This window comes from Electrophorus electricus, chromosome 18 (assembly GCF_013358815.1).
Source record: "Electrophorus electricus isolate fEleEle1 chromosome 18, fEleEle1.pri, whole genome shotgun sequence".
NCBI lineage: Eukaryota > Metazoa > Chordata > Actinopteri > Gymnotiformes > Gymnotidae > Electrophorus > Electrophorus electricus.
This window is the reverse complement of record NC_049552.1, coordinates 2,777,440-2,805,347: the sequence shown is the minus strand read 5'-3', so window position 1 is coordinate 2,805,347 and position 27,908 is coordinate 2,777,440. Positions and strand designations below refer to the sequence as shown.

The following is a 27,908-nucleotide window of genomic DNA, read 5'->3' as shown; positions in this document are numbered from 1 at the left end:
TCAGTTTTTCAATAGCATTTTATTCAATGTAATCCTCTTACAGTGACATACGTGATCTGCAACTCCTTAAGCATGGAGAGGTGGATGGCATCTTTGCTTTTATGTACAGTCAATTGATTACACAGAAGTCAAAGCCTTTTACAGTGTAGGTAATCCCAAGGCCCAACTTAAGTGAATTATTTTCCTTCAGTTTTTGGGGATGCGCATGTTTTTGGTTTTTACCTTTTTCACAAACGTTAAGACAAAAAAGTACCATGTTTTAGCGCCGACGACCGTAACACAGAAGAGCAGCCACAAGAAATGGAAAACTGTTTATACTAAACGACAGTAGCCTACCAAGCATGTAGCTTAACTAGCTCTGGAGAACTGAGAGGAAATGGCGCCGGACTGCTAGCGGCACCCTGAGCTACATTATCTTAGCTGCATCATGAATACAGAACAAAAACGAGAACAGGTAAAAAAAAACAACAACTGGCCAGCTCTCAGTTCAGTTCAAGGAATATTAGCATATTTTTCATGTCAAGACTCCTGAGGACCTTTCCGAAAGCACCCTAAAAAAGGACCACTGGACATTCTGGTACAAAAAGCGGCAACATCGATTAGGATAATAAAAAATATGAGTAGAGTGTAAATATATATATTCATATTTATAAATTTCTAACTGTATTTACAAGAAAGTCATTATTCCATTGACTTTACTGATGCAACAGTCCACTGTTAGAATACGTTTGGACAGTCCAGTAAGTGAAATAAGGTTTTTTAAAGGAATTTTGCTGTGTGATGGGAGAGGAATGGTGACAGGGTTGGAAAGGAGAGAAAATCCTTGTTTGTTAGCTATGAAAAAATATCCAAAAATACTTATAACATTCAATAGTTATTTCTCCTGTCCAAGTCCAGAGGGAAAGAGGGGAGACCACAGAAAAGGCACCTTCTCCGTTCAGATACTGCGGTCTGTTCCAAGTGCCCTAAGCCTCGTCCACGTCTGCGGTGGCAAGGCGGTGCTTCCAGCTGTAACGTCTCGATGCGCGTCCCGTCCCAAACCTCACTGGTCCGCTCTGCGGCGCACGGCACACTCGAGCGCTCTCCTCCTGCGGTACATGGGCGAAGTCCTGCTCGAGTGCGCGCACTACAGGGGGGCACGAGACGGAAGGGCGCTCAGCGCTTCTTGAACGGTACCCCGCGGCTCGGGTGGGGGGGGAATTTGGGCAGGCACGGTTCGTCGGCGCCGGGGTCGTGGGAGAAGACGGAGTCTTCGCCGGAGGAGCAAGTAGAGCTACGTGTGTCTGGAAAACTGGGAGAGTACTGGTCCAGATTCACAGACAGGTCCAGATATTCCTACACACACACACACACACACACACACACACACACACACACACACACACACACACACACACACACACTTTTAGGCATGAAGCAAAACTGATAACCCCAGTAAAACAAAAATTGTTATTAGAAATGTATTTTTAGAGAACACATGCGCCAGGAACATACGGTCTTTACAGCAGCACTTGAATACGAGAAGCTGATGGAGCAAAGGGGACTCACCTGATTGGATGTCAGCGAGAGCATGCGGTCCAGGTCCTCCACGAGCTGTTTGAAGGTGGGTCTCTGAGACGGGACGGCATGCCAGCAGTCTCTCATCATCATGTACCTAGTGTAGGGATGGGAGCGGTGTAGAGGCCACCACAGAGAGTGAGGACCACAACCCCGGTTTGGATTAAAAGGCAAAATCCAAAGTGCGCATCCGCTTCCAAAGCAGAACTACCCCAGAGATTAACGCGGGAATTACAGTTCGCTTACAGTTCGTGGGTGCACGAGGAGGGGCGGTCCATACGGTGGCCTTCCTTAAGAAGCTTGAAGAGCTCTTCGACAGGGACGCCTGGATATGGAGAACCCCCGAGAGTGAATATCTCCCAGAGCAGCACCCCAAAAGACCACCTGGGAGAAGTAAAGAGAATCAAGGCCGAGTCCCTCACGAGTGTATCCACAGCACGCAAGCCTAACTACGCAGAGACTTACACGTCGCTCTGATGGGTGTAGATGCGGTCAAACAGGGCCTCGGGTGCCATCCACTTCACCGGCAAGCGACCCTGTGGGGGAAAAGCGCAGTCATGACTCTGAGATTAGTTAAGGCTAGCCCCTCGTCATGGTGACTGGCCCCCGAGCATCTTTGCCAGTTCTGAGATGCCACCACACCCGATTCACCTAATCAGGTAAGTGCCAAGCCCTTCACGGGCAGGACCAGAGACAAATACATAAAGTATATATTTAAAAATAACATCAAATTATTAATTATTAACAAATCATTAACATTTATTTTTAACATTAAAATACAATTTTTGCATGTATAAATTTTTTAAAATCTAAATCAATAAAAACATATGTAATTTAAGTTTGCATTTTTGTGCTCCATCATCCATTTTAGTGTTACTGTTTTTTAAAAACTTTATTTTATTTCAAGGCAAACAGGCGCCTTCACAGCAGGACCCCACAGCAGGACCCCACAGCAGTGGAGCGCTGGCTTCTCCGTTGGGATTGGAACGCGACTTCAGGGCACCATGACAAACTCACATTGGTGGTTTTCTTGTAGTAATCGATGTGGTGGATGTCTCTGGCCAGGCCGAAGTCTGCTATCTTCATCACGTTGTCCTCGGTTACGAGAACATTGCGAGCAGCCAAGTCTCTATGGATACACTGAGTGAACGAACAAACAACCAACCCCCCCAACACACACACACACACACACACACACACTTTTAGTGTACTAAAGCGGAGCAGGTGAAGAGAAGATTGGCTCGAGACTAGCTCCTCAAAACAGATCCAGCTCTTACCTTCTTAGATGCCAAGTATTCCATGCCACGCGCTACCTGGTAGGCACAGGACACCAGGTCTTTGATGGACATGTTCTCGACGGGCACCTGGTCAGGGTTGTAGCAGTACTCCATGCCCAGTGGGCGGCGTGCCCGCAGGTACTCCCGCAGGTTGCCCTTGGAGGCAAACTCCACAACAACGTAGAGCGGACCTGGGAAAAGAGGACATGCCGCGTGAGTCCGCCGGAGGAGACGTCATCCCGGCAATCCCAGCTCTGGTCCCAACCTAGGGGTTTCGTCATCACTGGAGGGTCCGACGTTACCTTCTCTCCGCCTCTCCCCGTGCAGGTCCCCCTGCTGTTACCCCACCCTCCCTCTGCCTCTCACCATCCTGTGTGCAGGCTCCCAGCAGGTTGATGATGTTCTTGTGTTTTCCGATTATCTTCATCATCTCCATCTCTGAGATCAGATCCGACAGATCCTTCTCTGTGGCATCAGCTATAAAAGAAATCAGAAGGAAAGGCGTTAACCGCCTCCTCTGGTCACGCTGGCCGTGCATCCTCCGATGCACAGCATCAGGCCCTCCGGCCCGGCACCGCCCGACCCAGAGCTGCTCGTAGAAATCAATATCTAGATCCAAAAAGTGCCCTGATAATATCAAACCATGAAGTGGACCTCTCAACTAAACGTTAAACCAATTCATCAGTTACGCATTACTAAAAATTCAATCTCCATCCATCAGGATTATGTAAGACAGAAGCGGCCCCAAACGGCGACTGCACGCGGTCACCAGACTTGGGTTCATTTGATTTAGCCACAGCCCGGTGACCTCACCCTTGTCCGGCCAGAGACTCTGCACATTAGACTGATGAAACCCTGCACGAAGGGGAGGAGGTAAACCTGGGACGCTCACAACCTCACATCACCGTCCCTACATTAGCGAGACACTCGCTTCGGGGGTCAAGTTCAAAGTTCAAAGTTCAAAAGGCTTTATATTCATTTCAGCTATATACAAGTACACAGCAAAACGAAACAAATGTTCCTCCAGGACCATGGTGCAACACAAAAGAAGTGCAACAGACAACACACCACAAGGGAACGATCCGCACCAAACGCAGGGTACTTAAAAGGCAGCTGGATTTGGCTGGAACAAGACGTCTGCTATGCAGGAACCGGGAATGATTCATTCAAACCAATGTTTTCGCAGTCATTTATCGGCCTTTGTTTGCAACATGACACTTTTTCTCTCCCCAGGAGCCCCTGGTGTGAGCGGACCAAGGGTGCTAATGACCCTGTCCGTTAGGGAGCCAAAGGAAGCTAGCTAGTGTGTGGAAGTTGGGGGGGCGGACACGTACACACGCGCACACAGAGCTAACGGCAATATGTGCAGAGGCACTCGTGCACGACCCCAGAATGCAGATGAGACTCAATGACCCAGCACGTTAACTCTCTTGGGAAACCGCTTCCTCTCTTAAGCCTCTACCCACCTATTCTCTATGGCTTTTCTTGGCAAAAGACGACCTCTGTGTAGCGGCGTACGCAAATGCCAGCACCAGTTTGCATGTAGGGGGAAAAAGAAGAAGAAAAAAAAAAAAAAAGAACCTCTACTCACATTTGAGCATCTTGACAGCCACTTTGGTAATGCGGTTGGGTTTGTCTTTGTCCATTCCCAAAACCTCTCCCATAACTACCTGGCCAAAGCATCCTTCACCCAGTGGCTTGCCAAGCACCAGCCTGGGGAGAGAGAGAGAACAGAATGCTCAAAATGCAGACTGCCCACGGGCCTAAGGCATTCATGCTACTTCGGTTTCCGAAAGGTTCTTCGATTTGTGCACGTTACCTGTCTCGCGATAGTTCCCAGCGGGGGTCTTGGGGAAGCTCGTACTCGGAGACGCCGGACAGCATGGGCGAGCCAGTGGACGAGAGGCGGGACGGCCGGACAAGCATCGCCCCCGAGTGCAGAGAGGAGCCGGAGTCCACAGACACCTGCACACACACCTTCAGGACCTTACTCTCCACACGCCAGGACCGAGCAGTGTGTACGCGTGCGTGGGTGGGGTTGGGGTTGGATGGGTGCGTGGGTATGCGCCCGCTCACACAAGTTAGGGTTTTAACAGATCTAGAAGAACTGTAGACTTACACGTCTTTACTGTCATACATCTAAAACCAAAAATGTCAGATGACCTTTCTTAAATTATGTATATAAAAAAAAGCTGTATTAATGAGAAAACATCTAACCACAAAAACTACTTCGTTCTTAAATCAACATTCCACCTGGTGGGTGGTTTGTTCCACATTGTGCAGGCGCTGTGGAAGTGGTTCGCGGCGCAGCAGTTCGAACCCCTTATCTACTTTCTGTTACCTGTCTGCGCAGCGGGATGCTCTTGGCCAGCTTGTGCACGGCCATCTGGCCGCTGAAGTCGCTCTTCTTCACCGTGCTGTGCATCTTCACCAGCACGGCAATCACTACCATCACGCAGATCAGGAAGAATCCCACGCAGTAGATCAGGACCTCCAGGTAGGTCTGGTTGGGCAGAGGTGTCGGGGGCGTGGCTGTCAGCAGGAAGAGAGTTGTGTGGGTGGGGTGGGAGGGGCGAGACGCCCGGCGTGGCTGACCGGGTGCAGCAGGGCTGTAGGACTGAAGGCTTTTTGGCGAGGGGGTGCCCTCCAGGAGTGAGGCTCAGAGGGGGGGAGGGGGGGTGACCTCCAGCCCTGAGCTGTGGGGGCTCCGCCTCACTCCTGAAGGAGGGAGTGCATCTGCCAGGTGCACAGGAGCGCAAGAGAACAGGTGCTTTCTGGGCCTCGCGGACGTTAACTTTCTAAGTCATTAGACACTGGCCCTCCAGGAGTGACAACTGATCACTTCAGAATTTAGTACACTCCTGAACACAACCACCACACCCTCAGAAGCACATACACAGCCCCAAGACAGACAGACACACGGGTACGTACACACACACACACACACAGCAGAAAGTACTTGACGACTGCCACACGTACTCCTACTGTAGCACAATAATCACCCCTTTCAAGCATCGGATTGCGGTCTGCATTCTTCTGCTTGCGCATTGCAATCGAGACGGGAACTATTCCTCCTGACACCTGGCAGCCTTCAGCCCCTAGAGAAGGCCAAAATGTCCTCTGTAAACTGTAGCGACGGGCGCGTGGGGTCAGGATGGGAACGGCGCACAGGGAAGGTGGCAGCTCGGTTTAACGCAGCTAGCCACTAGGAAAATAAATGCTGCTCATCTGAACGCGCTGGCTGCAGGGCTGCACGTTCACCCGACCAGATGGTTCACGTCGGAAGAGATAATCGGCGAGCTAGGTCATGGGATAATGTTACACGATAAATCTGGATGATAAAGGTGTTTCTTACGCTACGGAAGCAATTTTCACTAGTCTTAAGGCTAACATAATTCGATACACGTAAAAAAAGACAACGAACGATGCAAGTGCACACAAAAAACAGGCCATATACGCAACCGAATGAATTATGTTCCTTCTCTTGAAATAAAACTCTAAAGCCATCATCTCTCTTAAAAAGCACGATAAATAAATGCATCATCTCTAGGGACTTTACAGTTATGTAACGGTTGCTGTTGGATGTTTTTTGTTGTTGTTGGAAAGCAAACGCAGGAGAGTGGTGATGAGGAGGCTAAAACACCATTACAGATAAAACACCAGTGCCATATACACAACAGTCTGCAAGTCCCGGCGCCGAGGCAGTGGCCAACAAGCCGCTTGATAAACTAAACATGTTCCGAGTGCAAAATGGATGCGGTCTATGTTTATCAGCAAACCAAGAGCATGCTGTGTATTTGTTTCACAAGAGGAAACTATATCAGCCTTGTCAACAACGCCCAACACCGGTTATTTCGAAATGAAATTATTTATTAGCATAACGGGGGAGAAGGCTTACAAATGAAACGTCCAAAGCCACGCCAAACCACTAACTCAAAGATTTCTCCAGTTGTTTATTTTTTCTCAAGTTTCTTGATTAAACACCAAAGTTTTGCACTGACCCCATCTGCTACTTTAATTAAGGCAAGCGTGTTCTGAAATAAAACCCTTACGCAGGCTTTGCTTTCTCAGAAGACCACATTCTCAGTTTAAACGATGTATGGGGTTTGGCTTGGCTCGGCTGTTCCATTTCTACCGGGGAGGGGGGGAGGAATTGCATTATGGTTTAAGCCATCCTACATACATCATGGAGGACTGGTTAAACCACACAGTGGAAGAAGCTTCCACACAAGCCGGGACCTTCTCAGCCGCAACACAACCACTACTTTTACTGTGATGAAACGTATACATTTGGCCATTAAAAAAAAAAAAAACAAACAAACAAACAAACAAAAAAAAACATGGACTGAGAGTTCAGTTTGACCGCAACGTGTCGACATGGGCCGGACCCAAGCAGTAATCAGGAACTGGCACATGGACCCTAGCCTGGACTTCTACATAGGGTGCAGGAAATGTACCTGCCATGTGTGTGAGTGGTTGCAGAGCTGTAATCGCTCGAAAGCCTCTGGGACTGCAATGCAAAAACTGGGTCTTCCAGTTGCAGCAGCTCCTAACCTAAGTGGGCGTTTAATTACAGGTGGAAGTGCAGTGGTGCGACTGAATATGGCCCTTTTTGGGGGGATGGAGAAAGGAGCACCAAAAGGACCGTAGATACCTTCGTTGACAGTCAACCATGCAGAATGATGGGAATGGCCGATAGAATTGCCAGCCAGGCAAGTGTACACTCCTGCGTCCTCTAAAGACACGTTCTTGAGCTGTAGCACCTCCATCTCCTTATCTGTGGTGTTGAGGCCTGCCGTCTAGAGAGAAGAACCAGAAGATGAAGCAGGACAGGACCGGAAATAAACCCAGCAGAGGAGAAGGCAAGGCGGGAAGGAGAGAGAGGTTTCCGGGGGGACTGGGTTCTGTTGGGGAGAGGAAGAGCACGCAGCAGAGAAAAAGGGTTGACTAGGGAGCGATCGGGGAGGGAGGAAAAGGTCCAACACGGCGCTCCGGCCTCTGTTACAACGGAAGTAACAGGGTGCCCAGTTGACGCGGAATCCAGCGATGACCCTGCTGACAGACCGATGATTAGACTGTTGGGTAGTGCGAAGGGACTGCTCCACCTGCCAAGGAAACCCACACCTGAGGGAGGAGGAATCACGTTTGGAGATGGGGGGGGGGAGGCGGTGGGGTGTTGGTGGCGCTGGCAGACATTCACCTATGTCACCACCCTAAACTCCATCTCTACATGCACGAGATGGGCTACATGGAACTGTACCCAGCAGAGTGGGGACTCTCAAACAGGAGTGAGAAGACCAGGCTAGAGAGACAAAATGACCCAGGGAGGTGAGAGAGAGAGAGAGAGAGAGAGAGAGAGAGAGAGAGAGAGAGAGAGAGAGAGAGAGAGACAGAGAGAGAGAGACTGAAATGAACCGAGTCATGAAGAGAGGAGCAAAGGAATGCAGACGGCCGCGTCTCTTAGACGAGCCGAAACCCCTTTGAAGGGAAGAAACGCACCATTATTAGGAGGGCACGGGGCAACAGAGCAGTGCAGAGAAGAAACAGAGAGAGTCCAACATAAACAGAAGCTTGGGCACTTCCATTTGGCTCTGCTGGGTTTTTCCATGGCGTCATTCACAGTCCAGGGCACCGCAGAGAGGGGGAAAGGAAGGCGGAGGAGGTGGAGGTGTGTGGAGGCTCTGCCCTAACTGCCTGCTGGTGTCCCTGACTGTTCAGCTACACCCATGCGTCTTTCTAATTTCTCCTCAAGGCTCCTGTAGACGGTGCGTTACCTGCGGAGACGTGTTTAGTGACGGTGAGCCATGCTGATTGGTTGGCTTGGCCTATATAATTGGACACTTTACAAATATACTCTCCGCTATCCTCCTCCGTGACGTTGTACAGCGTCAGAACCTGTGTGTCCGAGCTGTTGACCCCAGAGTGCTGTGGATGTCAAAAAAAAAAAAAAGAAAAAAAGAAGAGGTCAGAGGTTAAAGCAAGGTCGTCTGCTGGCCCCAGATGTTGCTCCATGCCACTGCGGTGACCAATCAGGGACAGGGGGCGTGAATTGGCTGCTTCCTCCGGTAAAAGTGGATTATGCTCACTTGCCAAGAACATGGGTCATATTTTCCTCAAACGCCGCTCGGCTGGCTTAGTTTCCAGAGCAGGCTGCCTCTCGGCGTAGACAATGAAATTTAGCCAAAAGTGGGAATGGGAAGAGAGTGAAAATAGGATGGGGTATAAATGTCAAATGCAAACAAATGACTTCAGTAACAGCTTGGATGATATTTGGGACAGGCTTTCTGGTCCATGACAGCTCTACCTTACTGCAATAGAATAAGATACACTATTATGCTGAGGGAGAGAAACATGCTATTATCATATCGATCTTTAATTATCATATTAACCCCCCATGCCAGGCTAGAGGTTCTGATGGTCCGTTATGTCTCCAGACTTCCCAAATGCGGGAGTGAGAAGTGAGTTTCAGCGTGTCTGCCCACTATGGGCGGTTCGCCGAGCACCTTGGGCCTCACCTTTAAGACTCGGACGTAGGGGTTCCCATCTTCTCCCAACCTGCTGCCGTTCACCTCGATGTGCTTGAGCCACTGAATGTGGGGCTGAGGGTCACTGAAGACCTTACACACAAACTCCACGTCACTGCCCACCACTACGGTGCGGTTAGCAGGCAGGCCGGCCTGCAGAATGGGCCTGTGGGGGGAACGCTCTGGACCACACGCGCACACACACGCAAGCACACACACACAGAAAACCGATGTCACAGAAACAATGGGTTGCCAAGAACTTGATAAACACTCGTGTGCTGTCTCAACTCGATTACAGTGCACACTTTAAGACTGCTCAACTTGAGCAACCTGATGACCGGCTTTAAGATCATGCTGGTCCTGGGCAGTCATGGTCAGGGTCAAGAAGTCGACTCCCAACAGCCACACACCAGCCACATTCCACACCACACCGAGATGCATACAGAGTCCCTACTGGGTGAGCAAATACACTAGATACAGTAAAGACAAACTAGCTCACATGGACAGTGAACTGATGTTGGGTAGAATGAACACAATCTGACTGGTTCGGCAGTCTCTCTGTGCACAGCAGAGCTATGATAGCTTGTCCCACGTGGACAGTCTGGAAGATGGTGAGGATTAAGCAGTCGTCTGCACCACTCCGGTGCTTTTCTGAGCTGGCTCTGAACATCATCATCTGACCCAACGCACGTTCCACATTCCACTCTTTCTACACAGAGGATGATTTAGGACACCTAGACGTAAGTGAAATCCGCCGAAATATTCCTCATATATCAAAGTCCTGGGCGCCTAGAAATGGCGGGTGCTAAAGGCTAAAATCATAGAAAAACATTGCGAAGATAAATTCTCCACTGGGGACACGTAAATCGTCTCATCTCATGGTACATTACTTTAATGCTTTATCTCATTATAATCCCTCAAAGACTGCAGGGCCTTGGTCTTCTGAAGCTGCAGACTGACACTCTGATCTGATGGAGGGGAGCATGGACCGCACCCCACGCTGCAAAGCTGCTCGAGGGAGTTCAGGAACGTTCCGGAATCGGGGCGTCTGAGGTGGTGGCAGCAGGCAAAGCACTATGTGTGGAGTGGGTACGTGCCCCGAGCTTGATAAACACACCACGGTCAACTCATTGTAGAGAAAATGTGTGCGCGCACACTTGTGTGAATAAATGTCACTGGTTTTATATGGTGCAGGAAAAAGTAGCTGGAATGCATATAGTTTAAATGTGTGTTTAGATTGTGTGTATGTACACGAATGCATACAGTGTGTGTGTGTGAGAGAGAGAGACAGAGAACGTATTGTTGTCATGGCTAGATTTAATAATGAAAGCGTCCTTGGATCTCCATGTCCAGAGGGGTGGGGCTTTGATTTACTGACTAGATACTATGTGAGAAAATCCCATTTGTGCCAGCCAATCATCACCTTGGTGTTAATTTATTCCTACTGCATCCTGACTTCATCCTGAATCAGCAACTGCATTTCCAGCTTTCACTTACTCGCGCGCGCGCTCACTTCTAACAAACACACTTCACCTTAACATCCCATCCAACCAGCACCATCGGTACACAACACTCTTCCGTCCTCGACAGGGACGCCGCATTTCCGTGCGCATGCACCCCTCCAACCACACACACACACACACACACACACACACACCGGAGTCAAAGGTCCCACCATTACATCGATTTACTTCAGCAGAGCGACGATGCCCATTAAGAGTATTGAACCAACATTGCATTACCTACATGACAAACACACATCTGCATTTCATTAAACCAAGTTAATCCCAAGGCACGGCGTCTGAAGCCCTGTCTCGAAGGGTCATCGACCACCTCTATGATTGGCTGAAACTTGGAGATAACTTAGCCACTGGCTTCCAGCTCCAGACACGACCGGATGAGCCAGAGCACCCGAGAACCGGCACGGCGCAGCAATGTCGGACGTGCATGGAGAGGCCCTTGAGCAGGCGTGGAATGGCGCACGGCGGAGAAGCGGGAAGAGGGTCCACTCACCGACGACGTCCAGCTGGTAGGTGTGGTTGATGCTGCCGTACTTGTTCTCCACCACACAGGTGTAATTGCCCTTGTCCGAGGGCACCACTGAGTCCATTATGATCGACCACAGGTGTTCCCGCACCTGTGAAGAGAGGAGGAGCAAGGAGGAGCATCATGGCTTTGAATTAGCAGCTTTATTCTCCCTGCACGCTATATATTTCACAACAGCTGAGAATCTTCGTGACCTACACCTACATTTTCATAAGTTAGTAAACTGCACACGTCCACAATTTCATTCAACTGTAGAAAAAGAGCGAATGTAAATTTGTGAGATTAAAAAAAAGTCACAAAGTCACTAAAAATAAGAAACTAAAATTGAAGGGGAAAAAAAAAGGAGCTCAAAAATCCACTTCAAAGGAATGGGTTTCCCAGGAAAGACCAGGCAGCTGCTGGAAGACCCCTCGGAATTGGCTGCAGAGATACAAATGGCCGAGCGCTCCCAGCGGAGGACGCCAAATGCTGCTAGAGACATCAGGAGTCCGTCCTCATCCTTCACATCTCCAAACCTCAGGAATCAACAACAAGTACGTTCATCGGGGGAGGAAGTTGGCAGGGAATTTCCGCCCGTCCGCTCGAACCTCAGCTGAAGACGACGGGAACGCCGTGGCCTGCTGCTCCGTGGGAAAAATCTCCCCTTCCTTGGTCAGGCCAAAGCACCACACAGCACATGTAAACCTCGGAATGGACCACACGGATGCCACCGCAACCGTCCGGCCGGCTGCACCAACTGAGGCTCGACGGTCCGCTTCACCTTTGGGGGTCACCGGAGAGGCGAACCGGCAGGCCGGAAGGCAGACTCGACGCGTTCTGTTCACATCACGTGGTTCTTATTAAGTGGAAGGATAAAGGAGTTTAGCTGGGTTATGTTTAAACTGGGGTTATAGCTACACCAGCTGTGGGAGCCCAGATGTCTGCTAGACAGACACACACACACACACACACACACACACACACACACACACACACACACACACACACACACACACACACACACACGGTCTCCCCAGCTTCCTCTCAACATATACTTAATGTAAATGAACAATGGAGCTTTGCCTCTTGTTAAAACGAGAAGAAAATGAATAATAAACATGAGTGGAAGGAGGAAGAGGGTGGGGGTGTGTGTGTGGGGGGGGGTTGGCACGCACTCATTCATAAAAGCTGGGCACCCCTAAACCGCCCCACACCCAAACTTCAAAGTCACACACATGCATGTGGTTGTACATATAGCGCGTAGGAGACAGGCAGACTCCAGCGGTTTGCGTGCACGTTTAATCAAAGCGTTGGCGCGCCGTTGAGCGTAGATGCATGTTGCTGCATTTTCACCTGTGTCAGGACGTGTGCACACACATGGGAGCGAGCACGCATCCGTACGAATGTATGATGAACTGTGGCAGACAAACGCGCACCAGATGGTAAAGTGTGTATGGTGTGGAGGAGGGGGGGGCTCTAATGCCTCCCAGCTGGGGAACACCTCAATGAGAAACGCAGGCATGTACAAAAACTGCACTGCCACAAAAAAATAAATAAATAAATTTAAAAAACTCAACCTCGAGTGCAGGGAATGCGTCAGACTTCAGAGGGTTTTAAACAGGAGAACTGGGGAGCTGCTGTTCTGCTCCTTATTAGAAAGAGACCCGACTCCTGGTCCGACCCAAAACTACCCCATGGAAAACGTGACTAACGTCTGACGCTTTTATGACCAAGACTTAAATATAATTAAAGAACATTTGTGGCATTTCTGGTCATTTGGCAGTGTTTTTTTTTTTTTATATTAACAGTGAAGCAAAGTCAATTTCAGGGAGAGTTTATAGCCAGGCTCCAAAAATAAAAAACTAATTATAGTATCATTAGAGTGTTTCAGTTTCACGTGCAGTATGCAGCACTACAAACTAAACCACTACATAAGGAGGAGTATGACTTGTCATCTTAAAGCTAGAATACATTGCTTAAAAATGAGATCACGATAACAGTGGTGAATAACATCACTAAAGTAACACTACGCACTGTGATGTTTAACATTACTTATGTCATACGATCAAAGGGCAGGCAAACTCTGTCTTTATACGTCCACCTCAGTGGACACCAATATACTAGAACTTTATGAAAATGTACGTGAGGTAATTATAAAGGAAGCCAGAGAGCAAAATGCACATTTCAATAGCTGGTGGCAGTTAATTACAGTCTCACACATTCAAGTCTTGGAAAACTTCTGGATACACAGAGGTTATTTCGACCTGGCTGTTCTCTTTAGTAGCACATGTGCAAAAAACCAACATGAAATATCAGCTCGGAGAAGCGCGCGGGGAACCCAAAGACCAGAGACAGCCAAAGCCCTCGCAGTGCAAGCGTGCCGGATCCCCAGAACTTCCAGGCCAGACTGAGAGCTGCCCCGGGGGCAGGGACATTCAACGGCCATTGTGTGAGCGAGGACAGGTGTTAACTTTCAACCCGTGGTCCAGCCCAGGTGCGGAACCCCGCCTCAGATGCCTCCCTGTGCTTCCACACTTCCTGGATTTTGCCGGAACTCTTCAGAATGACGGCATGACGGACAATCAGTTAAAAAGCGGCACGGGAGGGGGTCCCCAGCTCACCTTGAAGCCTCCAATCCGCTGGTCCCTCTTAAACTCCTTGCCATTCTTGAGCCACTTGAGCGTGGGCGTCGGGTTGCCGACGGCCTGGCAGCGGAACTTGACGGTCTTGCTGGCAGGAACGGCGTGGAGCTTCTTCGCCATCTTATCCGGCTGCGCCCACACCGGTGCCATCGCTGCAGCGGGAAGGTGGAGGAGAGTGGAGTATGAGGAAGTGAAATGGAGCATAAGGGAAGAGGGGAACGGTAACGCGAGCGCAACCGATCAGATGCTCGCATTTACACGCGAGCCGCCGGCGCGGGGGCGTAGGTAGCGTAGCGAAACCTGGCCTGGTGACTGAGCTGAAGACCTCTAAAGCTGCAGTACCGTTCTTGTGTCTAAGGGCTTTGCGATATCTGTAACACTCAGGACATCAACACTAATCTGCCATACGGAACCAGAAGCTTTCGTCTCCCATCTCGACGGCGAGTACGTTCCACAGAACTACAGATGGCAAGTGACGCGAAACCTCAGCGCGAGTCCAACAGTATTTCACCGAGATATCACAGAGCAGACAGGCGCACTCACGCTGCTGCTCCTGGCTGTTGGAAGGAAGCGTCTGGCTGCTGGACTGTTTGGTCTCCTCGGAGGAGGACTCGTCGTCGTCGTCATCGTCTTCGGAGGAAGCTAGGGTGTCTGAGAGGGACCAGAGAAGCTCAACCGCTTTCAGTAGTCAGGCAGTTACAGCGAACCAAAATGTTTAATGAGTTTCCTGGTTTAATGCTACAAAACCTGAACTTGTCTCATATATATGTTGATCTGCAAAAAACCCCACAAAACCTTCACAACCACTTCCTTGCTCACTCACCTGTAACATTGGCGTCCAGATACTCGCTGTGGTTGCCGGAGGGACCTTGGGCGAGTTCTGCAGAGCAGAAAGGAGGAGAAAATGGATTAAGTGAGTTGGGTCTCGAGTGGATGCGCATATAATCAGGTAACGTGGCCAGTCAGGCTCCTGTTTGATCTGCGAGTTCGTTACGAGGAAAACGCAGAGAGTACGAACGTCCTGTGACACGCCACTGCGCATTTACTTTACAAGCAAACGCGCTTCAGGCTCGCCAAGCGCCGTCTGTGCGTCATGGTTCTGCCAAAGAGGGTTTGTGGGTAACGAAGGGAAACCTTGAAGCCAGCGAGCACACAATTCCCCGAGACCAGTCAGGGCTCCGTACCAGGAGGGTTACATCTCAGCCCGAGTCGGTCGCCTCAGATGCAGACTGAATTCAATCGTAGGCTAAAAGTGGTTGGGGGTTGGAGGAGGAGGTCATCGCAGACACGACCACCTGAGCCTCCCGTCACTACTCACAGTCAGGGTGGGGGAGGGGACCAGCTTTCCTTAAGGCAGCAACACGGCATGCCATTTTCTGGCTGCATCCAACTGGAGAGGCAGTTAATCTGCAGTCTTAAGGACAGTTGGTTCTCACCGGGGTCCTGAAGAGAGGACCGCAGGGGGTGTGCCTGCTGTGCACCCCCCATCCGCAAAACAGGATGTGCTCATGTCGCATGCACGCCTCCTGGACCACAGCAGGTAGAGGTGAGAGCTCAGAATAGCGCAAATGCCACGAGCTTCAAATGATGAACTCTCCTTCCTGTTCGATTCCAGCTCCTCCAACGGACTCTGTGGGATTTGAATGTTGCTTACAGAATTAGGAAGGGATAGAGCTGGCATTATAACTTGGTATTTCTACAAAATGTCGACCTTTTCTTTTGAAACCGCCACTGGCGGCAAAGGGTCGTATGTCGAAGTGTGTGAATAAATGAAAATAACACGCATGCACAGTTCTTAGTTTCCAGTGCACGTCAAATTTAAAACTCGAGAGTTAAAAATGGAGTCAGCAGTTATAAATCCAGAACTTCCTACTGACCAGTGACAACACAGGAGTTCAGCTCACTGTCGGTACTAATAATTCTACAAGCCACATCTCCCAGAGAGAGAGCGAGAGAGAGAGAGCGTCTGTAACAGCAAGTTCCTTGGCAGGGTAACCATGGTGATCCCAGTAGGGCCTAGTTAAGGCATTTCCTGCATTGCATGTGTCTAACAGGCTGCTAATCCTGACAGGAACAGAGGGGTTTGGTGGGGGACCGCAGTCCGGCGCTCACGCTGAACGACTGCTACGGCTTACGTGGGGTCGAGCAGTAGCCATGTCTGCTGCTTCTACAGAATTCAGTTCTTTTTTCTCACCCCTCCCTTGCTCCAGTATCCCTCTCGCTCACCCTCCTACACACACACACACACACACACACACACACACACACACACACACACACACCTTGGTGAATAAGGCTGCTGGCCATCAGGTCTCGGGCCATAAAAGAGTCCCGTAAAAGCAACGTATGAGTGTCACTTTGACGTGTTGCAGAACGCTGCCACCACAACTTGCACACGCGCGCACCCCCCCCCCCCCCCAAAAAAAAACATTTTTAAAGAAATAAATAAATACATTTAAAAAAAAAAAAAAAACACGTTTGCACATGCATTCAGGGTACCGCCACTCGCAAAGGCTCGTTTTTGCCATGGACTCTGCCGGGTCTCGGATTCGACCCGTGTCGAGCCTGTTGCTGAGGGCTACAGAAACGAGCCCGTCTCGTTATCAGTAGTAGGGGGAATTTCAACACACACCAAGCTCTCCGGCGGCATCGGCCGGGACGGGGCCGCGAGGGCACCGGCCATGCTAGACCTCCACCCTGGACCTCCACCCGCAGAACACCAAGGTGAAGGAGAGAGACAGCTCAGAAGGACGCTGGCCAGAGTCAGATACCTGGCGAGCTACAGAGCAGATGTTGGGCCGCCGCTGCCAAAACCCGTGACATGACTCGTCCGGTGAGAAGGAGACGATCGGAGACGCAACAAAACGCTCAGTTCACTGTTCGTTTTATTCTAAAGGCTTGTGCTTACAAAACCAAATCTACTGCCAACAAACACGTGAACCTACGGTGCCGTAACACTTTCCAGTGACGTAAACACGTCTCAGCGTGCGACCCGAGAGAGAGGGGAGCGGTCGCATCGCTCTGCCCTCTCCTCGAGGAAGGCACATCCTGGCAGCTCCAGCACATTCCGGGATGGGATTAACTCGGATATGAAAGTCCATATTTTTTTGGAAAAGGCAGTTAGGCTGGAATGGCCAGGGCCTTGGTGTCTGCTTGAAGCACTCTGGAAAAACTGACCGACATGGCTGAAAATCATTTTAATGATACAGACTCATGAAAAGGAATGAGGAAAAAAAAAAAAAAACAGCACAAGAGGTGCGCTGGACTGGATAGTGTGAGAGAGAGAGATAGCGAGAGCGAGAGAGTTCTGTGTGTGAGTGAGAGAGAGAGAGGGAGAGACAGAGAGAGAGAGAGAGAGAGAGAGAGCACACGCACACAGGAAGATTGCAGCCTGCTTGGGAAGTAATACAAGACAATGACCACTGGGACTTCCTTTAGGAAACAGCACCAGCAGGGAGAGAGAGAGAGACAGTGAGAGAGAGCAAGAGGGTTCTAGATCTGGAGAGAAATTCCAAGCCTGGTGAAGACCAGCGACTGACAGGATGGTGTGAAGCACTGGCGAAGAGAGAACAGGAATGATGTTCACAAATTCCAAACAGGCCTGTGTTGGATTACATTATCTGAGTCCATTAGCCCGACAGGCCTGCCTGCCTACCAGCCGGTCTGAGCGGTGTAGAGCTCCTGTTAGCCTGGGACAGGAAGTGAATGCGAAAGAACACAGCCCCAACAGTGGCTGACAATGGCTGCAGTTCTACAAACAATCACAACCTCCCTCTCTCTCTCTCTCTCTCTCTCTCTCACACACACACACACACACACACACACACACACACACACACACACACACACACACGCACTGCAGTGGGGGGTCGGGGGTGAGATCAGCCCGTACCGCTGAATCACACCTATTGTTCCCCTGGTCGCTACCAGTCCCCGTCTCTACAGAGTGAGTGAGTGTGTGTGTGTGTGTGTGTGTGTGTGTGTGTGTGTGTGTGTATTAGAGAGAAAGGGGAGGAAGAATAAGAAATAAGAAAAGGAATCACTGAAAATATAAATACGGGCACACGCGCACACACACACAAAGAGGGCAGACCAAGCACTTCTGTTTTTGTTTGGTGAAAGACTTGTTTACTTCTCAGTCCAAACAGCACCATCCAACTTCCTTCCAAACACACACACACGGGCTTTGGAATCGGCTCGGTTCTCCGGGCCCATGAGCCTGCCGAGCATCCCATCAGATAAGCTCCCAAAGACGAGACAGCAGGAGACCTTTAGGTGGGTCTGCCCTCACAGACCAACTCTCCACCACACATCCTGCCCTGGAACGCGACGGCGAGCTGAGCTCAACTAAACGCCTCCAACCGCCCAACATACCGCAAGGCCCATCGGCTGTTTACTCGCTTAAAAACAAAAGGGTTTTTTTTGTTGTTGTTGTGCTTTTGTTTGAAGTCCCATCCAAACATTTCAGTCTGGCTCAGACCTGCTAGAAGACCAAATATGCCCAACCCTCCTGCTGTCTGGCCTCACTTGTCGCACCTTTTCCGACCTCGAGTCGGTCGGCTGGCGGTTCCCGCAGCCAGAGGAAGAGTGGAAGTTTGGAGTTAAAGGGGTCCGTAGCGGGCCGGCCGTCGGCGCGGCCCTGTGGCCCTCGCGACGTTTGGTGGGGCCCCCAAACGGCGGCCCCACACCTCTCGTAACACGTTGGGGAGTTGTAGGAAAGGTCCACTCCGCTGCTTGGACAGACGACAAGTGCCGGCACCTACAACCCCGGCGCACGGGGCTTCGGAAGAGAGACGTGAAAAAAGAGAAAAGAATACTCTGTCCTGATGTGAAGGGGGCCGCGCTTCCCTGTGGACACGGTCCTGTACGGAACCCGGGGACCGAGCCAAACAAACAACTCATCTACACATGGAGACGTTTATATAAACTGGTTTTATCCCTTTCATTTTCCCCCTCAAAATGGCCAAAACACACCCCCCCCCAAAAAAAAACCCCAGAACCAAACGTAGGCTGATGGGTACGCAACTCCTGAACGCTATCTAATCAGCACTCGGAGGCCCTGGTGTTTGGTTTCGTTTGTTTTTTCCTGAAGAGGAGGAAGGCAAACAGCACAAATGCCAGCGTGTCAGAACGCTCATCGACAGCTGAAACCATCATTCACTCCACAGGAAGCTGCTGGGGGGGGGGGGGGGGTCTGGGAAAAGCTCCCATTTACCGTGACAGGAGGAAGAAGGGAGGAGAGGAGCTAAGAAAGAGGGCCATTTGGTGACGGAGTGGCAGACGGGCTGAAAAAGCCATCCATCACACACCAGACCCCTCCCCCATACACCGGGGGGGGGGAGTTAACTGAAGGAGCCGTTCCCAGAAACAACAGTCCACCCCCCAAACTATGGCAAGAGCCAGAGGCTTCAACACACGGCTGGTGGATCTCACCGGTGCCATCTCAGCCGCCCCAAACTTCTCCCTCGTGTTTGGACGGTACGTCTGCACCTCGCTGCCTCTCCAGCTCTTGCTCACTTTCCCAGAAACACGATCTGCACTGTGGAATACCGCCACAGGGCGGAGTGCTCACTGTCTCCTTCAAAACAGCAGGCAGTAATTTACCTTCCCTAGTAGTCGAGTCTTTCCTTGACAACAAATACCTGTAGAGAAGGGGGGGGGGTGCTACGTAGCTGGAGGCTCCAGGTGGCAACGACGTCCCTTTCATGGTTCCCAGGTTAAAGTGAACCAACCAAAAGCTGGTTTCATTTGAGGCTTTTTCAGTTACAGTAAGGAGAGAGAGAGAGAGAGAGAGAGAGAGAGAGAGAGAGAGAGCGCGAGATAAACCATGACAGACAACGCTCGTCCCATAACCTAGTAATTGCGGCGGACCCCGGGCCCAGCACGTCCGGGCTTGTGAGCGAGCTTGCGGCCCTCTCTCGTCTGGATCGTTGCCAGGAGACGCATTTTTCCGGATTCCGTTTCATGGCGGCGCCCCCCGGCCCCCCACCCCGGCATGGTATGGAGTTCTGCGGTAAAGGGTGCAACAAAGTCCTTCTGACATGTTTTGGAAACGCAGGCGAACACCTGAATGGGTCCTTGTGTGGACCCATGCGGTCCGTGGGCAGAGGGGCTGTAGCAGATGTGGTCGGAGAGGCTGTGGAAACATTTTTAAAAGAATCCACACATTGCTGAGAGCTTTATCCTGGCCTGCAAGTCAAGCGGACCGCGAGCTGGTGATTAGTGGGATCGGCCAAGCCTGGAAACAGCACTTCCGCAGCCGTAACGTAAGAGAAGATGGGGGGGGGTGTGAACACAACAACGTACGTATTTAGATATGCAAGAAAGAAAGCGGGCGTCGGCTCCGCGAGGTTTGGCTTGGGGAATGTTTTGGACTCCGTTCCGGAACGAATCGGAAATCCTCGGTTAGTGCTGGTCAAATCCAGAAAGCTTTCCAAGCCGCAGGAAACAGAACCTGGTCTTTTGTACAGCGCGCCATGTCACCGCTCGGAGTCAGAACGACATCATGGTGGAGAGTTTTAGTCACGTCCGGACGCGAGCAGGAAGGACGGTCAGGCCGGGAATGGGGCAGCAGAAAAGAGAGAGGGGCTCCTTACCTCGGTCCGGGCCGGCGGGCCGGGCCTGAGCCAGCAGAGCGTGGGCCAGCAGGAGGGAGAGGAACAGCAGCATGGTCTTCACGGCGAGCTTCATCACTCCGGTCTACAGCATAGCTGTGTGTCCAGAACGGCCCTCCATGCACGCGGCACTGCGAGAGAGAAGACAGAGACGTTCCGGTGAAACAGAAGCACTCGGGGGGGGGGGTCTGAGGAGTAATGGAGGGAAAGGGAAAGAGGGGTTCGCAATCTATTCTCCAACTCCGGGCCAGATGCCCCTACGGCTCAGGCGCGTCTCAAACTGGGATGGGGGCCAAGTGAAGAGAGACAACTCATCAGACAGACAGGAAAACCGAAACAGACCCGTTACCTTGACTACACAGAACCGCCTTCAGTGTGCCTAGATAGAGCAAGGGGGTATTTATGACCGGATAAGCCCAGCGTCACTTCACTCTCTCACACACACACACACCTCTACAAAACCTTGCTGCATTGCTGTCTGGGGTCAGCCACAGAACAGCGTGTCCCTAACGGGCTCGGTACTCGGTTGGGGGGGGGGGGGTGAGCTCCCCTTTCATATGCTGACGTCGTCCGATAAGCCGAGGACGGGTGGAGAGGAGCGAAACTCCTTTGACGAGTTCCCGCTCCCCCTCATGGCAGACAGGCGGTGCGGGAGAGCGCGCCGGTCTTCGGGCCGAGATCGCCCCGGCGCAGTGCGCTGCAGTGAGCGGAGCGCGTTCTGCCTCGTGAACCTCACCGCTTCCACCCCACGAGGCCACAGGAGACCCGGCCAGGAGCACGACGGCCTCGCGCATCCCGGAAGCGCCGGGAACCGTTTTCTCTTTGCTCACGGGACGAGCAAAACGAGCCTCACTGTTACACCCCCGACCCCCCCCCCTCACCTCCACCCTGCGCTCCGCCTGCCAAACACAGGGGCGCGTTACACGAGGAGCAGTAGAGAGGAATGTGCTGGCTGGCAGAGAAGGGAAGAGATCGCAGCCTGAAGGTGGAGAAAGCTTCGTAACGGACTAGTGTGGCAAAGATTTACAATGAGCTGAGGGGCAGTCCTGCACACTGCAGGATAGAAAGCGCAGGGCAGTTCCAACACACACACACACACACGGGGACTACCCTCTCTCTCTCTCCTCCTCACACACACACACACACACACACACTCTCAAAAGGACAGTCTGGGATAGAGCGATCTTGGTGATCTTTAACTTGGTGTCGTTTCAAGGTTTGAAACGTTTGAAACGTCGTGCAACGTAAACATGCTTACCACCACCTAAATCACCATACGGAGCAACGTGCACATTTATCATGTTTGGCAGCATGTTAGGATTCCACTCCCAGCTCGTGAGACTCAGCGCTCTGACGGGTCGGTGCTTAAGGAAAGCCGACCAAAGCCGCGCTAGTGGGTCGATCCGAATCCGGGCCACCAGGGAGGCGGCGATGGCGGTCTTCCAAATGCTCCCGAGCCTGGAGTTTTGTTGAGGTCCTGATGGACCTGCTCTTACCGCTACAGCTGTTGCTCACTGGGCTTGGAAGGACTATGCAAGTGAACGGATGCCAAGGAACACAGGAGAACGAAGGAGAAACAAATGAGAAACGGGGGGGGGGGGGGGGACGAAGAAGAAAGAGCAAGAATGTGCATTACCCAGTCTGCCAACGCCCCCAAGTGCAGGGGTCAAACGTCAGACCAGACGAGTCCTAAGTGGAGTGAAAGACGGTGTGTGTGTGTTTGTGCGCACGCGTGCGTGTGTGTAAATCTGGGGCTCCTTCCAGCAGCTCCTCTCAGCTGCCAGACACTCGGAAGTGAGAAGAGTTTATGGACAACCACGCACGCGCACACACTCCTGCTGACAAAGGTCAGTAATTCTCAAATGGATCACTATGACCGTTGAGATTGGATGAGGAATGTTTGGATGTTGTAACTCTGCGTATTTCAGCTGAAACACGAAGTGAACACCAATTAATTTTTTGGAAAAAGCATTCTTCCACAAGCCAGGGTGGGAACGAGGTGTCGAGAGGGAACAGGTTTGTTTTAAACATGTCTTAGATGAGAAAGGCAGTCTTCCAAGAAAACAGCAAAATTTATGTCCCACATCTACCACAGCTCTAGCAAACATTAAGAGCTGTGTTCAGGCCTTGTTAAACCAGACCCGTAGAAGGCCAGCTCACAACGCTCATGTGCGCTCCATCCACCCCCGGCTACAGGGGTGTCAGAATGGGGGCTAGCGTGGCGGACCCGGGCAGCCAACCCTGAATCAGGACCCGAGTCGTCGCCAGCTTTTAAAAATTAGCAATCCGGTCTTTCTTGCTGACTGTTCCTCATTTGATCCAACGTGTGAAATCACAGAGTACAGGCTCAGATATCAAAGTGATATCAAAGTTGGTAAATATTTACCAACTTCTCTTCAATACACTGGAAAACATGTTTCCATTTCAAAATCAAAGTGGGTGAGGGCATTGCTCAGTTTCTGGCCAAGATGAGAAGAAAGACTAAAATTTAAAGAAGAACGATGAAGTTTCATCTTGGTCCAAATCACCAGACAACGAGAGCGGACCGTGGAAGAAACGTTAACGACCGAAGGCTCGGTCAGAGAGGGGGGAGAAAGGCTGGGAGGATAGAGAGCTCATTAATCACACCGCCGAGGCGTTCTCTCGCTGTGATCGGTGGAGGAGAACAAGCTCATTACTGCTGCCTACAAGCCATGCGGAACGTTCCGGAGAGTAGCCGGCGCCTAGGCTCACGCGCTCCGGAACCGTAGCCAGGCCCGGTGGGACCACCCCGGGGACGGCATCCTGGCGAGCGAGTCCGTTAATGGGCAGTCTGACGCGGCCGCCCCACGTAGCCACGCCCACTCCTCCTCCCACCATGACTGGGTGGTGCTCTCTCTCCACGACTCCTACTAAACTTTCTCCTGTCTCCGTTTGCGTGCACCCCCCCCAGTTCTGTCTGGTGTACATAACAGCACCACACACATTCTGGGGTCCATTTCATTTGCTTAATTACTCCAGGTGTGGGTCCGCGGCTCCTGAGCGCTGCAGTGTGATTCAGCAGCATCTGGTCCCTCTCCTGCGCGCGGGCCAGCAGCAGCCAACCGCCGTCCTGCGCTCTGAGGGACGCGAGAAGCATTTCCTCCAAGCCCTCTGCACTCATGCAACACCGACGGCTGCTTCTTCCTGTGCCAGTTCAGCCCTGTAAATTAGAGGGCAGGGCAAATTCCTTTCCTCCCCTCCCGAAAGCCCCACCCCACACAGTCAGGAAGAACACCCTGCGGGAACGCCACCGCACCGCTCTCCTGCGTCCTGCCTCCCTATTTCGTCTCGCAATCTCCCGATCCTCATAAAATGTGAGGTGCCCACAGGCACGACCCACACCCCCCCCCCCCCTCCCCAACACACCGCTCAGCGGTGAGGTCAGGGAAGTCATGCTCCGCTAACAACTATGCCTGCGATATCATTCGCCCAAAAGAGGATGTCACCCATACTGCCTAAATAATAAAAGTGGAGTTTAAAACTGTCAAACACACGCTTCTCGATTTGAGAAGATTAATGTGGGATACAAAGGCACATACCCCGTTCACCCTGCTGAATCACACTAGCTGACTACTGGGAATGGAATCTCTAGCTAGTATGAAAATCAGTTATGACAAAATTGTCAAACTCTCAGCTGGAAAGACCTCATGGCTAGACTTGTCTAAACAAGCCTTTTCCAGCTTTGAAGTTGACCATCCTCTGAACTTCTGACCCAATCTGAAAGCTACCCTGGAAAAAACAACACTGGTCAAATCTCGAAGGCCCAGCAAACTACAACAATTTTCCCCTCCAATTTCACTAATTGATGCAATTATGGCCTTGAACAGCTGCAGTTTTACAAGGTTAGTTACAGTTCCCCATTTCAAACGTTGAAAGCAATTCATGGCAAAGGTATCGGTAAGAAAAGCTTTGTAAATAAGTTTTTAAAATGCAAAAAGTAGTAAAAAAGCAAAATCCCACCTTAAAAAACATGAAAAGCACAAGTGCTCACTATTGTTTTGAACTAAAAAAAAAAACAAAAAAACAACTGAAAAAAGAACGTGTGCTTGCCATGATATCTTTAATCACCATTCCAAGCACTCTATAATGTTAATGTCTATACTGCCTGCGCACTGTGTACACATTGTGGGGGGCACAGCACGAGGACATACAGCAGGGAGGGCGTGCGTTTTGGAACGAGAGAGGGGACAGCCGTGGGTGCACAAGACGTCCAGGCCTGAAGCTGTGGACTACAGACGTGTGAGGAGAGGCACAAGAATGTGAGAAGATGAACGTGAGAGAGAAATAAACGCAGAAATGCAGGGGAGGGGACGAAGGCTTACAGACAAGCGAGAGGGGAAAAAAACAGAAATCAAGTTCCACAAAGCTTAGCTGCTAGGATAGGACCACCACAGTAACAGAGCATTCTCCAACAGTCTAATCAGGGAAAGCCGAAGACTCCTGCCGTACCACTTAACACGCATCAATTCCAGGGTGTCCCTTATTTTTCGTCAACAGTGCCATAATATAAATATCAATTTAGGTATTCAAAATAGTATTTTGGTAAAACATTGCTATTTTTCCAGTGACCACATGAAAATAACTCACGCAAAACCTCCTCAATGGCCTGAGGAACCCAACTTGGGAAAAGGCAGCAGAGAAATCCGATGAACAATATTAAACGAATGCAATTTAAGTGCAATATTTAAGACCTAGGCGTGAAAGCCCAAAGATGACAGCCGAGCTCAGACTGGAAGACCTGGTCTGAACCGCCCGGTCAACCTTATTGTGGACCGTGAAAGCGAATAGTCGTCACATTTCAAGAACATTCGAGGTTCCCAACAGCTTCGGTCATTATTAGAACTCCAAACGCTTATTAAAACTGATACTGACGAAGGTGTTGAAGCACGTTATCCTGACAAATGGTCGGCAAACGTCCTCGTTATAGCTGTGCATCAGCAGGGCGCACGCACCTCCACTTTCGTCTACAAATAACGCACGCTCATTCGCGCGAACGAGGGTGCGTTGCTTGGCCATTTGTTCTGCAAAATGTTCGTTCTGTATTCCAAATTTTAGAGTTCCCTTTTATAGAAAAGCGAAACAGTCTGACATGGGATGAACATTACCAACCCGAAGCCATTTTGCAGTGTTCTTAGTCAACATCTTTAATCCTTATAACGTGAGACGGGCTACCCAAGTAAATCTAAAAGATCGTATTTAATCCAGACCAGAGCAACTCACAAGGACTTAAACATGTTATACAAACCAACACTATCGCTTGGGTAAATATTTCCCACTGAAACTGTTATCTGAATATCTCAGAAATGTTTCCACAAACACAATGTTACTCCTTCCCCGACTTATTTATTTGTCCTTAAAATATTAAAGCCTGAATAACACACACAAGGGGAAAGGTAGCTGTTGAAAGTTCCTCCGTTAGGCGCCGGCCTAAGGTATCCCACTTACCTCCTGTTTAGTAACACGGTGGGTATGGGAAAGTGTGGATCCGAGAGTGGAAGGGCTGTTTGGTGTTCGTACAAACACTTCGTGTACTTTCCCTCAGCAGTTACTACTCGAAAACTCCACCGTTGTTCATTTTCGTCTTTGCATTTGCTGTTAAAACGTTTTTAAAACGGCAGCCTGGAACTTGCTTCTCGGAACTTCACAAGCGATCGACTTGCTTAAGAAGCGAGTTCAGTGGAAGAAGAAGAAAATCACTTTACAGACGTGCGTGTTAGTTCGCCAAACCACTTCTAGATGATTTTATCGTGAACCCCAACGCCTAAAACTTTAAAACAAGTAGCTTACTTCAATTTCCAATCAAATCTGCACTACCGGAGAAAATCCTACCCGTGTTCTTTTTGTTCGGGACGAGGTCTGTCCTATCGGAGAGAGAAAAGGGGGGAGAAAGGGAAGAAAAAGAAAAAAACTTTTATCGCTTCTCCGATCGGTAATCCTCACGGGGGGGGGGAAGTCGCATTCGACGCGCGGAGCGAATGCAGTAGCGTCTGAGCGGCGAAATTCCTCCCGAGCGCCGGAGAAACTCAACTTCACGCTCGCATCCCTGTGCGTTTGGCTTTGCCCGGGCCGCGCGGGTCCGTTCACCGGCCTCCCCCCACCACCCCCCATCTACTTCAGAGGACGCGGAACGCACGAGAGTCCGGGATCGCGCGTGCAAGCTCAGCTACCTACGGCGGAGCGCGCGAGAACGCGCGCGCGTACATCGCTCGGTTTAAAAACCTGGCTCCCCCCCTGGCCACGCGCGACACCTCGGGACTCTCCATCAGTGCTGCGGTTGCATGATGGGAGTGTAGTTTTCTTCCTCGCTGTTTTCGCTGATGTGTAGATACACGCATGCATAAGTCGCTCATAGCGGAGCGACGCGATCACATCTGCCCGTCACAAATAAATGGAGAACAAGCAAAAACGAAGCAAGAAACACCAATAAATAACCATGCACGAGTACGTTTGTATTCACTTATTAAATGCATTTACATTAAAATATATTCTCAACAACAATAAGAATAATGTAAAATGTTCTTTGATTTTGAGACACCCTTTTAAGACAACCAATGACACTGTACAATGAGGATAATAATAAAAATAATGTACGAACATCCAATTAAACGTTTCTATCAGCATTAGTCCTCTATTTTGTATTGTATTCCACACCTGATATGAGGTGAGCTGTAGTTCTGTGCCAAAGGCACCATGCATGGGGTTTGGTTTTACAGAACTGTACTGTAGTCTCTTTTCTACAGAACCATACTGTAGTCTCTTTTCTACAGAACTGTGCTGTAGTCTCTCTTCTACAGAACCGTACTGTAGTCTCTTTTCTACAGGACTGTGCTGTAGTCTCCTTTCTACAGAACTGAGCTGTAGTCTCTCTTCTACAGAACCATGCTGTAGTCTCTTCTATAGAACCGTACTGTAGTCTCCCTTCTACTGAACTGTGCTGTGGTCGCTTTTCTACAGAACCATACTACAGTCTCTCTTCTACAAAACCGTGCTGTAGTCTCTCTTCTGCAGAACAGAGCTGTAGTCTCTATTCTACATAACTGTGCTGTAGTCGCTCTTCTACAGAACTGTGCTATAGTCTCTCTTCTACAGAACCGTGCTATAGTCTCTCTTTTACAGGACTGAGCTCTAGTCTCTCTTTTACAGAACCGTGCTGTAGTCTCTCTTCTACAGAACCATGCTGTAGTCTCCTTTCTACAGAACCGTGCTGTAGTCTCTCTTCTACAGGACTGAGCTGTAGTCTCTCTTCTA

At 50.4% G+C, this 27,908-nt stretch overlaps 1 protein-coding gene across 4 annotated transcripts; it reads right to left on the bottom strand.

The window, feature by feature from the left end:
* On the bottom strand, positions 1–26,841 carry fgfr1a (fibroblast growth factor receptor 1a). Of its 4 annotated transcripts, XM_027027245.2 has the most exons (19): positions 26,448–26,841; positions 26,106–26,319; positions 20,622–20,770; positions 14,849–14,905; positions 14,569–14,676; positions 14,005–14,177; positions 11,372–11,495; positions 9,350–9,540; positions 7,489–7,633; positions 5,176–5,366; positions 4,654–4,811; positions 4,426–4,547; positions 3,201–3,311; positions 2,835–3,025; positions 2,575–2,697; positions 2,023–2,093; positions 1,804–1,941; positions 1,549–1,654; positions 1–1,335 (listed from the first exon to the last, which is right to left on the bottom strand). In XM_027027245.2, the coding sequence occupies exons 3-19, from the start codon at positions 20,713–20,715 to the stop codon at positions 1,156–1,158; spliced, it is 2,283 nt and encodes a 760-aa protein (XP_026883046.1). In that variant the 5' UTR covers positions 20,716–20,770; positions 26,106–26,319; positions 26,448–26,841; the 3' UTR covers positions 1–1,155. The 4 variants fall into 4 exon arrangements, with proteins under 4 accessions (XP_026883046.1, XP_026883047.1, XP_026883045.1 ...); XM_027027246.2 differs by having other exon boundaries at positions 4,654–4,799; positions 5,170–5,366; positions 26,106–26,841; XM_027027244.2 differs by having other exon boundaries at positions 26,106–26,841.
* Positions 26,842–27,908: the final 1,067 nt, after the last annotated feature.

What these genes read in the sequence shown, in the direction of transcription:
- fgfr1a (XM_027027244.2), bottom strand. Translation starts at nt 20,715, where the DNA reads ATGAAGCTCGCCGTGAAGACCATGCTGCTGTTCCTCTCCCTCCTGCTG. An exon ending in GCCCGCCGGCCCGGACCGAG is followed by an intron (nt 14,906 to 20,621) that starts GTAAGGAGCCCC and finishes TCTGCTCTGCAG; the next exon opens with AACTCGCCCAAGGTCCCTCC. An exon ending in TGGGAACTATCGCGAGACAG is followed by an intron (nt 4,548 to 4,653) that starts GTAACGTGCACA and finishes CTCTCTCCCCAG; the next exon opens with GCTGGTGCTTGGCAAGCCAC.